This window comes from Zeugodacus cucurbitae, chromosome 4 (assembly GCF_028554725.1).
Source record: "Zeugodacus cucurbitae isolate PBARC_wt_2022May chromosome 4, idZeuCucr1.2, whole genome shotgun sequence".
In the NCBI taxonomy this organism is placed as follows: Eukaryota; Metazoa; Arthropoda; class Insecta; order Diptera; family Tephritidae; genus Zeugodacus; species Zeugodacus cucurbitae.
The window spans coordinates 73,520,516-73,535,800 of record NC_071669.1 but is presented as its reverse complement, the minus strand read 5'-3'; the positions used below and the strand labels follow the sequence as shown (position 1 = coordinate 73,535,800).

Below are 15,285 nucleotides of genomic sequence, written 5' to 3'. Positions count from 1 at the left end.
AAATTGCAACGTGTTCGTGGAGAATTTATTAGGTTATTGTGTCTTACTGCAATAAGTGGAATATGAGGAAATGAGCGAGCAATAAAAGACGCGCAAAAAATCTGGAGGAGCAAGCCACGGGCACATGGAAAATATTCTTTCTCGATAAAGTAAGTGAAACTTCTAACGTTCGCTATGGACACAGCGGTGGCCATCACTGCCGCGTCATGCCAGAAGAAAGTCGATCCAGCAAGTGTAATTACTTGGATTGCAGCAATTAAAAGCAATTTTTCCATATACAAGCTGGTGATTTGCCTCAAATGCATTCAGACATTCGTATGATGGCTTGACAGGTGTTTGAATATTCAAGCGTATTTGAATCTGTCTTTGGCTGTGTGTGCGATTTTGCAGATAACTGATGACTGTCTTCTGAAAGTGCTGACTGTAGACCATGTAGGGAAACCTAAAGGCTGCTTTTCAGAATTCAAACAGTTTTAGGCATTCCTGTTGATTCATTGAATGATAAGTCTCGTTATGAAGTGTGGACTAAAGTGTTTGTTGTATTTCCCAGGTTATAGATTTCCGAATGTATGAGATATCTTTAGCTCCAATTACTTGAGACAACATTAATGGCACTCTTGAGAAAAAAGTTCCAAATCTACAAAATGTTATTCGGTTTGGATAGATTGACGTTTCCAACAGAAATATTTCAATTGTTAGCTTCATAATTTTGCATTTATATTTGAGTTAAGTTTTTCTTGTTGGGTCAGCATTTTAATCTATTGAATACAAATGTACAAATAGGTAGGCACGTACAGGTATTTATATGTTTGATTGTTGATGCTTTTGCACTTATCATATGTTTATTAGATAGTGTTTGGAAAAAATCGAAAACAAGTAGAAATGAGAATGAATAAAGTGTTGTGAGTGAAAATCGGTGCCAAGCAGCAAATGAATCGTGTTTGATAAACATATCCAGCGTTGCTGCAATGACAATTCTTTTCTCCAGCTGCACTCGAGCGTTTTGTATGATCATTTATGGGCGGCAGAGAGTTATTTGCTAAAATTTAAGGTTTTACTTTGCATTGTTGGTTTTCATATGCTTGTTATAATTGGTGTCATGTACTCATTAAATAGTTTATGAGAAGAATTCTTTGGTTCATTAAGAGCCAATATTGAAGAAATATTCCATTACACTCCTTATGCGTAAGCTATTTTCAATCACAGTTCAATTTTTCCAACTGGGTATGTACGAAGTGTGCCTCATAGTCATTGTCAATTGTCAGTTCGATTGTTCCTGAAATCGTTTCGCTCAATCAACGCAATTTATGTGACACAAAAGCAATATATTTTAGGAAATGAACCAAAGTTGTAGATATGTGTGTCTGTTTGCCTCTAACATTTTCGCCGGCATGACAGATAAGAATATTTAAGGTGCAGTTCTACGAAAGGTGCGCAGCAAATGGAAGTCTTTCTTATCGTTTCGAAAATTTTCTAGGAATTTTCAACCCAAATCTGTTGCAAAAGAATCGTTGAATGCAGTTTACTAGTCATTGCACAATACTTGAGGCGACTTTTGTTTGATTGGGGAAATTTTCTATCTGAGGTCTTATAAGAAATTTCGGAGGGTGTGTTAAATTATGTTTGACTTGTTCATTCAGTAGCTTGAAAATGTAATGAATGGAATGTAGAACACATACATAAGTATGTTTTTTCTGTCGACTTTTCGTTTTTCCAGAAATATTTCAATAGTTGGAAAATAGTACAGAGGAGCCATACTCTTTACGGAAAGTTGGTTGGTTTCCAATTTAAAATTAAATTTCCCATCAATTATACTATTTAATTAGTCGCGAAGCAAACATGTTGCATCTGTTGTAAGCACGGTGTGGCATGTTTGCATCATTTCCCATCTATTTGGATTTGTTGATAGCAAAAGTAACATTGCGCCAAGGACTGTTTGCAGCAGACGAATTGCGTCTAATTTTGTGCAACTAGTTTCATATTTTAAACGCACACACACACACTCACAAGTAGGCTCCAAAGGCCAAGTCGACACTCCAGTTATATTGAATTATCGAAATTAACAATTCAAATTTTGTTTTTCAATGCACCTTGTGTTGGTCTTGTTGTTATTGTTGCTGCTGCCACTGCTCTTGCATTCGCTACTATTTTCTGGTTATTGATGCAATGAACGATCTTGACCCAGTAGCCGAGCAGCAACGCCACTAGTTTCAGTCTGGCGCAACGGTCTGTTGTGACGGCAAAAAATGCGTGGAAATTAAATTGTCGCACATGAGCAGAGTAAAATTAGCTCAACTCTGATCTACGGCGGGCAGTACATACAAACGTGTGCCAATATGTAAATTAGTATGGTAGTATATGAATTATATATATGTACATATGTATGTCTACATTTATTAGTTTCAGCTGTGACATTTTTAATGTTTTCTGTCGGTTATTTGCTCAGTTGTAATACTCAAGGTAATTTGAAGTACATTTATGAATTTTTGCGATTAATACATATTTATGTATGTATGTATGTATGTATGTGTGTATATAAGTACTCTTGAATAATTAATTTTTTAAGATTAAAGCCGTTAAAGAACTGGCGCAATTAAAGTTAAAAGATGTCAATGCTAATGTGTAGTACTTTATCCATTGGAAGACACGACTTTGAGAATGCAGTTATAATTTACGAGCACTTAATTACATACATACATATGTTTATACGAAGTTAGTCTCATATGTTACCTGAAATATTTTAGGTTATAAAGAAGTTTTAAAAATTTGGTTCGAAAGTTAAAACTATAAAATCAAATCCAGTAAAAAAAGTATTCTGCGTTAAGACCAACAACAGTATTGAAAAGAGTTAAATTTTAAATAAATAAAATTCCAATCTAAGCATTTTTGGATTATTGGATTCTTCTTCTTCTTGACTGGCGTAGACACCGCTGTCTTTTTATTCGCTGGACTATGTATATGTCGTCGAATAACTCATACAGCTCATCATTCCATCGTCTGCGGTATTCGCCGTTGCCAATGTTTAAGGGACCATAAATCTTCCGCAAAACCTTTCTCTCGAAAACTCCTAGTGCCGTCTCATCGGATGTTGACACCGTCCACGCTTCTGCGCCATAAAGTAGGACGGGTATGATGAGGGACTTGGAGAGTTTAGTTTTTGTTCGTCGAGAGAGAACTTTACTTTTCAATTGCCTACTCAGTCCATAGTAGCACCTGTTGGCAGGAGTGATTCTGCGTTGGATTTCAAGGCTGACATTATTATTGGTGTTGATGTTGGTGCCTAGGTATACGGATTATTGGATTGCTTAGTTTGAATTATCGTGTTAGGTTGGGCTAAGTATAATAGTTGTCTGTCAACGGACCTACGCCTTTGAGAGGCCCATTGTGTAACCAGCGGAACTGGAATTCCCTATTCATACACTATCACTATTATGTCCTCTCTGAATCACCCTCTCTTATCTTATCAAAATCACAAAAATATATGTCGAACTCGAAGAAACCCTAACCGATAATTATAATTCTTTTTCTATACAAAGACGTTTGACTTATAGTGGACTTAGGGAAATTATAATTAGCAGGGAGAACTTATATTAAACACATATGCAGTACAGATTTGCTGTTCAAAAATTACTATTAAAGTATTTTTAATTTTAATACTTAATTAAAAAATAAATAAATTTTAACCTGACAGCACTTTATGTAACCGGTTTCGGTGGTGCTAAACATTTTTGAAGCATTAAAATTGTTACGGTTTAAAGAAATTTCATTTACTTGGAAAATGTATTTTATGTGCATTTTCTGCACGATTTACTTCACTTTAATGGTTGAACTTACGCGCAGCTGTTAATTATTTCTGAACCTTACATAACCTCTTCAACACTTTCCAAGTGTCTTTGCCTGACTTGTGTGACGCTTTCGCATAAAAATAGGCGAAAAGTGAAAAATGAACGCTTTTTTACTTGCTTACTTGCATATGCGTGCTAAACTAAATACAATTAACCCATACCTATGTACATATATATAAATATGTATGTATGTGTTTGATGGGCTTATAAAAATTAGTGGGAATGTTGCACTGCGGATTGCAGCGAATTAATTAACACAATTTGACATGCGACACTCGCAAGGCAGCTAGGCAGCTGGCTTTTCGCGCCGAACCCGCTTGGCCAACTCCAAGTAATACACATTACACCAACAGCCTGGGTCCACATGTGTGCGAATGTGTGTTTGCATGAAAGTCCCACCGACGAGTTGGTTAGGTGAGTGGATTTGCGTCGAGCAGTCGCGCCAGCTTTTTAAATGATTAGCCAACATGTAGGCCTGCGCTGTGATGTAACAAGTTTGACTGATTAAATTCGTTTTTAATTGCTCTGCTCTCAGACAATTACCTATGTGACATTTTCGCCTCTGACGCATTGCGAACTGGAAGCAGTAAACAGTCCAAATTTATATAAATAAAAATATTAATGAATTTCATATTTATTTACTTTCCTGCACTGATTTTTGAAATATTATGCACTTTAATTTGTGTATTTAAAGGGAATTTGGATTTGTTAATTTGGCAATTATGCGTTCAAACGGGCAGTTAATTAATTATTACAAATTTGTTAAAGGAATATGGGTATTTTTTTTGGATTGCTTTAATAAATCTTGCCCTCTTTGAACTTTGAAATGTGACAACATTCCCATCATAACATACAAATGCGCTATTTTAAAGCGTTTAAATACCTCAATTGAATAGTAATTTTGTAAACTGCTTGGCTCAGACATTTCATTCAGATTTCGTCGCGATTGGGCAAAGCGTAAAATGAAGCGAACAAAACAAAATGAATGAAGAGCCAATGCAATGGAAACAAGAGCAATAAAAAAGCGATTTTATTTCTATCAAAATAAATAAATTTAAGTAAACTAATATTTAAAAAAGAAAACAACAACAAATCACACATCAATAGACGGCATACAGTGAGCCATTGTTACATACATACATGCACACTATACTTCAAATACTTTATACGACTGAGTAATGCAAACAATAGCGGCGCATTACAAAAGCCTCGTATTTAACGTGTTACTAACCCAGTTTCAATTTCGCCAATTTACCATTCATACATACTCGTATATTGTAGATTGTATTTGTTTTCCTATTTCGATTTCATCTGGCGATTTGTTATGCATAGTCAAACAATTACCATCCAGCGTGCAGGAAACATGTCTTTAATTATACATATGTATGTATGTGAGTGTGAATATATACATATTTGTAGGTTATGTGCGCGCATTAAGGTGTCTACCGAAAGATTGTTGCAATTGCTGGCGTTGAAAACTCAAGCGTTACTTATTTAATGATATCCATAAAGGTCGCTCAACTCCAAACTCAAACTCAAACCCTTCGCATTGGTCGGCCAGTGTGATTACCGCAATTCGATCGCTGGGCACTTCAGTTTTGGAACCGTACGGATTTTTGGCGAATTTAAAGCGTGAAGAGCCCTAATGCATAACACTACAGATTCGCATATGTAATACTCTTGCATTGCGTAATTATTTAAAAGTAAAAGCATTTTTTGTTTGTCTGTCTGTCTGTCTGACGCAAAAACACAAAAAAAAACGAAGTGCGAAGTTCAAATATCGCATGCTAACCTTTAAGCAATCACAAACGCAAACTCACTATTTACGCAGTCATAACGGGTAATTTATTTTCTAGAATACGAATACAAGATACATATAATTATTCGGATATACACCTGTTTATGTACTTAAATAATTTCTGTAATCAAAACGTCAAATTTCGACGTTTGTTTCCTTTCTTGACGTCACATTCACGCAAATATTCGCAAAATTAAGCAGCAGTCTTATTGATAGAATTTGTGGACCAAAGTATTTCGAGCATAACCTCAAAGTCAGTTTTAATTTTCGTCTGTAACTCTCCTCATTACGTTATGGATTATTCTTTAGATTACGCAGACTTTAGCTATGAATGATTCTGAATTGTACTAGGGATTGTGATTACACGCATGGATTAGTATTTTGACAATTACTGCTTATAATTGTTTGCTATTTTTTTGTGATTCTAATGTTTAAAGTAAAGCCATATAAAAACAGTTACTTCTAATAATAACAGGCCTAAAGTTTGATTTGCTGGACTTTGCTTGCACTCAAGGAGACAGAAATTGTCGTTGATTGCTGTACGTTGAACTCAAAAATTGGCGTAAATTCTCACATTTGAACACGAAATACTTAAATACACCGATTACTTGTCACAATTCTATTGAAATTGTGTTCTAGACGCGAGCCCATTATAAGCGACATTAAAAGCCGCGTTCCAAGTGTAATGAACTCAATGTCGTGAACTTAGAACGTGTGTTTTTATATATGCAGGTGTATATGTGCTACTTGGTCGTAGATATATAATTATATGTTTATTTTAAAAAGGTAATTCAACGTACATTGTTTGCATGACGAAAACACTTAACTTACAAGTTTGTGTGGCACTAGTGCAAGTGATAGAGAGTCACAAGTGCCTCATGGCTTCGTACTGACTCCATTCGTTGAATAACACCACCCTCAATCTTATCTCGTTCACTTCCCCTCTTAAAAACGTAAACATAACATATACAAAATGGAGATGAAGAAATTCTATGAATCCCATTGCTTGTGGGTTCAATTGGGACTAGCGCTAAAATAAGAACCAGATATCTCAAGTTCTATAATCTTCGATCAAGCTCTTTCAGATTAGGCAAGAGCATTCAGATTAGCTTCGAGAGCAATGAATCGAATGTAGAACTGTTATATCGTTCCCACGATAGTCTGGACTACATACATAAATTGAATGATAACAAAAAAGAATTGGCCAATGCTGGTGCATTTACTATTATAAGAGCTGTACAGCAATATACTTATATATGTACATATACACGAGCATGTTTTTTTGAGTAAATCACGCGATTTTCCTTTTGTTAGTTTTCCTTCGGTCACTTGTTTTCACTCCAAGTATTTTGCGGCATGATTTTCGCTGTTGCCAATGAATTTCCAACTTGACACTGGCCCTGGCAGTCACACGGGCAATTTCGGTTACGCACGGCTGCTTTTGACGGGCATTGTGAGTCGCATATGGCAGAACACTTGCGCCTGGCGTTGTGCAGTAGAACTTTTCATCAAACAATTCTCGTTCGAATTGAGTGCGCAGAGCACAAGCAGCTCGGCACCGACAAAGTCCGATGTTTACAAACAACTCAACACGCTTACAACAATGCAAGTTAATAGTATAATAGATCTGTTAGATAAGTAAGTAAGACGAGTTCCCTACCCTTTGCGGTTTCTCAAGTGAAGACGAGCAGCAAGACGCAACATAGTAAGGGAGCAGTCAGTGGCGTGAAACTGGATGTTTTAACCTATTTATAGTTGACTATAGTAAGTATGCGGCTTCGCAGCTGGCTATCACGTGGTGCAAGCATACTCTGTCTGTGTGTATGTTTGTATGTAAAAAACGCAATTTTAAGTTCCAGTTGTTGCTCCCAGTTTTTGCCCGCACTTATGAGTGTCTACCTGTTAACGCTTAAGTAATTATTTTCATTCAAGACTTTGTTCTTTTGTAACAACAACAACAAGTGTATTCGTTATTGCTTTTTAAATTAAATTAGGTTACACTTGGTTGGTTGGCGTAATGAATACCTTTATATGCATATACATACATATATGTATTATGTGTAGATAAGTAGTCAAGTGGGCATGGCTTCATTATTGGAATATTCCTTTTTTATTTTATTAAAGAAATTGCTTAGCTCATTAAAAGTGTACGTAGAAAATGACTAATACTTAATAAGACTGAGTCAAGTGCATTCACCCTTAGTCCAAAAATTATTACCGTTATGATTGTTTTATTTCTGTCTGGTCATTTTAGATTAATATCTGTATTTCTATGGTCTAGATTTTGTACTTAGTTTGAATATTTTATATTAATTGGAATTATATATTCATACTAAACTCAATTTTGGAGTACTCAGAGTCGATCGAAACTATTCTCCTTGAAAGCACATACTTCAAAGTTAGTAAAGTCGATAACTGATATTTGATAAAAATATAAACTTAAAATCGCAATGTACATCACATATTCTTTTCAAATATACAATGGAACTTCCATAACTCGAACTTCTATAGCTCGAAGTTCTCGATAACTTGTACTCTTGAATTGGCAATAGAAGTCATATTTCATACAAATAACATTCCATAACTCGAAGTTTCTCTAACTTGAGTTAGGGCAGTTCAACTGTATGTCATCATTTTGGTTCACATCGATCAATTAACGAGCGCTGGCAATTCCCACTAATTTGAGATGACATTAGAGGATTAGCATTCATAATACCCGTAATAAACTAACAGTGAAACATTATTTGTCTGCTTTTTCTCGCATGCCAGTGACGAATGCGATAATTTGAAGGACTAATTTGTTTTATTTTTTGTAATTCTGATGCCACACGAGAATTTGTTGTTTCAACTAGAGCAAATACTATTTCAGTCCAAATTAATATGAAGATCTGTTTATTTATATGCTTTATCAGTGTGTATTCGCGTGTTTGTGTTTGTGATGCAATAACAGTACAAAGTGTATGTCTGTCTGTCTTATTATTATTCTCCATTGGATACCGTGACTGTCGTCGCTCGGATGTCGCTGAAAGCAAAGTAGAAATAATATTATCACAGAGTTGGCAAATATTTGCCGATATCTGTGTATGCTTGCTGTTATTCTTGTTGTTGTTGTTAGTATTGTTGTTGTTTATGCATGATAATTGGCGATAAATAATTACACAATATTGTACAATTGATGCACGAGTAGCGAGGGCCTTGGAGAGTGATTATTGCTCAATTCTTCTTCAAAATCTTTTCTAAATGCATGCTCAAATACACAGACAAAGGTACATACACATATAGATGTATGCAAACACTATATTCACAGCGTTGATGAATTTGCTGATAAGAATCGTAGTTGTGCAAATACACTTAACAAACGAGTATAGACATATACATATCTGTATATGTAAGACAAATGCATTTTAGCTGCACACATGCACATATACTTATATATACAGCAGCTAGCTTTCGAGTAGCGTCAATTAGTCACAATTCACGAGTGATTCCATTAAACTTTGCGATTTGTTGCTAAAAGCAATTAACTGTTTGTTTAGTACGATTCGGTTTAAATCTAGTAATCTTTTATTTTTATAACTGCACATATGTACATACATATATACTTAGATATATAATATACACCTTCTGATTCATTTGCTATCATAAGTCTCAAACTTTTATAGTTTTCATGGGAAGTAGGTTGATTCGACTCACAGGTGCCTTTGTTTATATTTACAAGCACCGTTATTTCAGGAAACCCATGATATTTGTTCTTAGTTGACTGTTAATGCAAATATTTATATTGTGCTCTATAGTTGAAGCTTAATTTAACTTAATTATACAAAACTAAGGTTTTTCTGGTTGTTCTTGAAAACACCAACCGAGAAGTTTTTTCGAAAATAAAAATATAAAAAAATTACATTTTCATTGGCATTAAGCTAAACTCCATTTCGAAACCCACATTAAATATTCCGAAATGATTGATTGATTAACTATCTTTAACGGTATTCTAATTGCACAGAAATCGAGTTAAATCGGAAGTGGCTGCTTCTAATTTCATATAGTTTTGTGCAGACCTTTATTTCCAATAAAAGCGAAGAAATTGGCATGAATTGGCATAAACAATAAATGTTTATATTTTGCATAGAATATCAATGATAAGCTTTCGAGCTTGAAAGTTTTAGGAGAAAGTAAAGCTGAACGCTGTGTCACCATTGATATTGAAAACATTTCACTTATCTCCTGTGATAAACTGCATTTATATAATAATTATACAATTTATATGCGCTTTTGAATGCTTTCCAAACGACAACAAATCACATCAACTTCTTTCACAGTGACACAAGTCAATAATCGCTCGTCACAATTCTGCAGATAACTCTCCCCGCCATTTGCATGTGAAACAAGTGAACACAATGCAAACAATGATACATATATATTTACATTCTTCTGAGCCGTCCGTCTGTGTGCTGGTACGGTCAGAGTATGCGGTCATATCAAAAGATAAACAACGATAATAAAGTAATAGTAAAAGTGATGGAGCCGTTCCAAGACAGTTTGTTTTCAGAAAGCACTGTCACCGTCACCGGCAACGGTTGTTGGCTTTTGGCATTCCAATGGCGGTGGCAGCAGATAAGCAGCTGTTATTGGATGAGGACTCAAGTGATCTGTAAACATCTGCTGTGTTGATATCAAAGAGTCTGACTCATATTCTGCAGAGTGTCTTTTTGTGCGTGTGCCAGCAAAGTGGCAGCACACATGTAATTAATTATCAGCATCGTATTAGTGAGCTAAGCGACAGCACCCGGAGATCACCAGCAAATCAAATAAGCTATTTGTCTTATACTCGCCGCGATGAGTATGTGGGGAGGTATGCGCTTGGGTGAATATATGTATATGTATGAGCTGTGCGAAATTCATCGAAATAATAACTGAAAAGAGAAGAAGAGGAAGCTAACAAACTGGTTTGCCCAAGCGAATGTCGTGAATACAAATGTGGATTTGAATTTGAAAAGAAAAAAGAGTTAGGAGTTTAGACACACACGCTTCCTGTGAAATCAATGAATCACTTCTTTTTTTTTGCTTATTTACTCAGCTTCTTATTATTCGCATACTTACAGTCTCTTCCATCTTTCTTCATTTCAGTTGTATTTGATTGAGACAAAGGAATTCATTCTGCAGTTACTCACGCGTGTTACCATCGTTTTGACAGTTTTCGACTCACGCGCCAGCTGTAAGTGACAAATTATTGGATTGCTGCCTGGCTTAGCAGCATGAATTCGACAGCATATCGCAGTCGATCCAGCGACGAGGCACTCGATGAACATTTAAAGCTGCAGCGCCAACAAGCCATGCCGATGACAATGAGCACCACCCGCAGACAGCTGAGCGGCAACACAGTGGTGCCGCCCACACCGCCGCCGCCCGAACGCATGCGCATGCGCACCGACTCCAATGCGACGAGCATTTACGTGATTGGCGCAGACAGTAGCAGCAGCCACAACGGCGCGCCAGGCGGCCGTCCGACCGACAGCAATCCGGCGACAATGGAGCGCAGACAACACAATCGCATGTCTTGGGTGAATATGCGCCGAGGTGGCGAAGATGCGGCGCACCTTGAGGGCGGTGGCAGAGGCGCGGTGACTATCACACCATCGCCGCAGACCACGCGCAGTTATATATCCACAGTATCCACCATCACAGCCACGACTGGCACGGGCGGTGACACAATCAGGAGTCGTGCTGGCGGAGGCGGGGGCGGCGCTGGCGTCGGTATACACATTGGTAACGGCACAATTAGTGGACGCACCACAGCCGCATCGGGGCGCATGAGCACCAGTGGTGGCACTACCATCAGCGGTAGCAACAACACACTAAACGATATCATCTCCGATTATCACAGCCATGAGGCGGCCAGCAGCCGGGACTTCCACTACACCAACACAGTGGTGGCGTCGACGCCGCATATGAAGAACCTTTCGAGCAGCGGAAGTTTCAATATGACCAACGGCAGTACGGTGAAGCTGCTGCCGGTGATGGACGATGAGTCCAATCAGCAGGTGAGTGAGCCTTAACCTTTATGAATTATTATTAAGTGAAGTTGATATGAATAAATCGGGGTTTTGAAGTCTAGTTACTACTACTTTTTTATATCATGTTAGTATACTCTCTGTCAGGGATCTGAAAAGGTCGTGTTGACTCAAAATTGTGCTTATGGAGCTGATGGTACTGATATTTAAAGTGGAAATATAAAAACAAATAAACAATTTGACAATGTATTATGAATGACTATAAATCATTACATAATTCTTTTATCACTCTCTTACGACTGCTGGTTTCCCAAGCAAACGTTTTGTAAGAAAATACCAGAAGAAAACAAAAAAATTAAATTTTAGCAAATTGAAATTTTCATTGCCACAATTTTGCATAATCCCACAATAAATGTGATGAAAATCGTCACTTCAATGAAGAAGATAATGGCGGAAATAATTGTCACCAAAAGCCAAAAGCCTAAACAAAAGCTGGGGAAACAATGAAAATTTCGCAAATGAACACCTTGGCAGTTTCCTATTACACAGCAGCGCCATCGCGGGGAAGGGGGCAAACCAAAAATTGTATAATTAAAAATCGAATATCAAACCATAAAAATAAACAAAACAAAAACTATCGATGCCAAACGAACAGTGGAAGCGGCGCATAATAGCGATAACGATGCAAATGGCATGTAAATAAAAACGTAAATCCCACATTTCCGTACAATTTGAGATTTATTGCGTAGACGTTGGCTGCAATTGAACCCAACACCGCAAACAACATTGCCTACTGCGCACCGGAGCCACTCGCGCGGCGCTCGCATCGCATTTCAGCTAAACAATTCCATCATTCCATCTATTTGCAATGATCACATTGCTTATTTGAAACCGAAAATATTTTATTGCATTTTTCAACGTTTATTCGCTTCACATATCAATAAACGCCAAACGGCATGTGGCGATGTGTGTTTGTGCTGCTGTGGCTATCAATTGCGTGCGCTTGCGGCATTCGACGTACCTCACGCGGCGTTGCGCTCGTGCGCGCATTCATTCACGCACCCGCGCATGCATACTTGTGAACTTATCGGCTTTGAAAGCTCTTACGCAAACACCGCCTGCCACTGTTGGTGGCATAAACGCTGCACTTGACTGCTATCGACCACCCGCCGCCTGCTGCCAGGTGTGTTACGCCTCATTTTTTCTGTGCAATGAATTCATTGTTGCCTTCACGCATGCATTTTGATAACTGCGTTGGTGGTGGAGTCACTTCCGGGGGCTTAAATTAATTAGGGCAATGTCAAGAGCGGTTGAAGCCCTTAGAGCAAGTCAAATAGCTGCACTTGAAAAGCTTTGTGGGCAATTCACACATACACTCAGTTATTGAGTTCTCAATTATCTCCAATTGTCGCGCCTCATTTAATCTCTACACTTGTCGACATTCATTAGCTCGTACACAAGTAGCTTATCTGTGTGCGTTGACAAACGATTGCTTTGGTACTCTTCTTCGCAGTGGCTAATTGAAATGTTTTGGTTTTTAAGTGCCACGGCTAATTACTCAATTGCAATTGCATGGCACATACACATTCACAAATCCATACATACATATGAAAAATGTGCTTGTGAATAAGCCTTCGAAATATGTCAAACCGTGACACGAACAAATAAATTTGACACATTTGTTCAAACAAACATGTATTTACCTAGAGCCATGTATGACTAGCAATCGACGAATGCACCAGCTGAAAGTATTCACTCGCTAAGCACGTCTGCATTCGCGCCACTGCATTACATATGCGAGAGTGTTTGTATGTGTGTTTGTGTGCACTTTTCGCACGCTTTATCAAACCTCAAGTCTCATGCATATACATACATACATGAATATAGATATATGTATTTAATAAGTCCAGATTGCATTGTTTTGTGCGCGCACGATGCACTTGGTCACAGGCGCTTAAGTATGTGTGTGGTAATGTGTGTTGCTCTTCGCTTGTCAGCGTTGAATTAATTGCAATCGTTTTTAATTAACTCCAATTGAGTGCTAAATTTGTATCAGGACGCTTGACGGAGGAGCTTATGCATAACGGGTTTATTTTCGGCTTTTCATTGTCGCTCTTGCGTAGTCGATTTTTCTTACCGCTCCAACACGAGCTTCTTTAAATATACTTCTAAATATATACATATACATATATTTGCGTTTTTGACCGTAGTTGCTCCAAATATGGTTGAGGGATTGGCAAGGAGTGTTATCTTTAGGACAAATTACAATATTTCAAAGTTATACGATGTTGGAAAAAATATGTTTGCGCAGACATTTTGGGCGATATTTGTTTATATAAAAATTTTAAAAGCTCTTTTTTTTGGAATTAAGTCGCTGCTGGACTGAAGTATAGACTAAGCTCGCGTTGCCTACTTAGAAAATAAAGTTGCTGACTATAACATAAACAACATTTTGTTTATCACTTAATCTACCAGACCATTTGACCGCCATCGGTAGATGAAGTTATATTGTATAATATATCGTTAGGCTTAGTGTTAATTGCATATTTTTTACTTAACATGTGCGAGTTTATATATTTATAAAATACCTTTTCATTTGCTTTGAAGTGCCGAAATATAAATATAAATGAATAAACACAACCGCTATAAATGCCGTAGCTAACTTATTGGCTTGTTCTGCCGTTTCATTTTGTGCTGGCGAAGCCTAAAAGCATTTCACGAAATATAATATATTTCTGTACTTGTTTGTAGTTGAAGTTTCAGCTAAATCGTTGCATACTTTTAGGCGTAGTAAAAGCCAAAGATATAAATGATTCATCGCAGCTTTGTTGTTAAGATATCTTTTATTTGTGACGTAGTTCAAGAGCAAAAAATTTAAATAGAAATAAATTTACTTAACTTTTTATAAAAGTATTTCTTAACACATGAATTTGAATTGTAATAGCTGCTTTAGGTTGTATTTCTGTGTAATTTATTCATTAATAGCGCTACGTTCGGAAAATGACTCGAGTTCGCTGCTTAAGTCTTTTGTATTACCCCCTTGTAAATACATATTATTGAGAGTAGAAATCAAAGGGAGAAAGCAAAAAGAACTTTGGAAGTAAAATTAACAAATAATAATTAAAAATATATATTTAACGGATTTCAGTTTAAATACAATTTGTTTGCACTTTAAACCGAGCTGTATCTATTATATACATTATATACCCTTATACATATAAACAGAAAAAGGAAAGCAATTCCTAATGGTTTGTTGAGTGATTTCTTAAAAATTTTCTTTCAACTACTGATGTGTGGAAGTGATCAAAAAGAACAGATCCGACTAATTTATTAGGCTTCAAATATCAACTCTCGCCTCTGATATTTGAAAAAAAAAATTATTTGAAAAAACTTTTCATTATGCAAACATTTTAAATGAAATCAACATCTTGATTCCAAATCCAGTGATAATTAAGTGGTTGTGAAATGTCACCTATGACTCGACAAGAAAAAGAGTACAACAGAAGCATAGCAAAACAAATGACTTCAAATTGGCGCAAAGAAGATTATGCATGTTTCAAAACCAAATGTAGCAACTAACTAAGTTGCAAACAACGATAAAACTCCAAACAAATCAAACTGAGCTGGGAGATTT

At 36.8% G+C, this 15,285-nt stretch overlaps 1 protein-coding gene across 2 annotated transcripts in view; it reads left to right on the top strand.

Moving 5' to 3' along the window:
• Slc6a1_1 (sodium- and chloride-dependent GABA transporter 1) overlaps positions 1-15,285 on the top strand; it is a 53,738-nt gene that overhangs the window by 14,299 nt on the left and 24,154 nt on the right. Inside the window, exons 1-2 of one of the 2 annotated variants that reach the window (XM_011182560.3) lie at positions 9-149; positions 10,768-11,681. In XM_011182560.3, the coding sequence (XP_011180862.2) occupies positions 10,896-11,681 (786 nt within the window). In that variant the 5' untranslated portion in view covers positions 9-149; positions 10,768-10,895. Of the gene's footprint in view, positions 1-8; positions 150-10,767; positions 11,682-15,285 lie in introns of those variants that run through there. The other variant, XM_011182552.3, reaches the window with a different exon arrangement.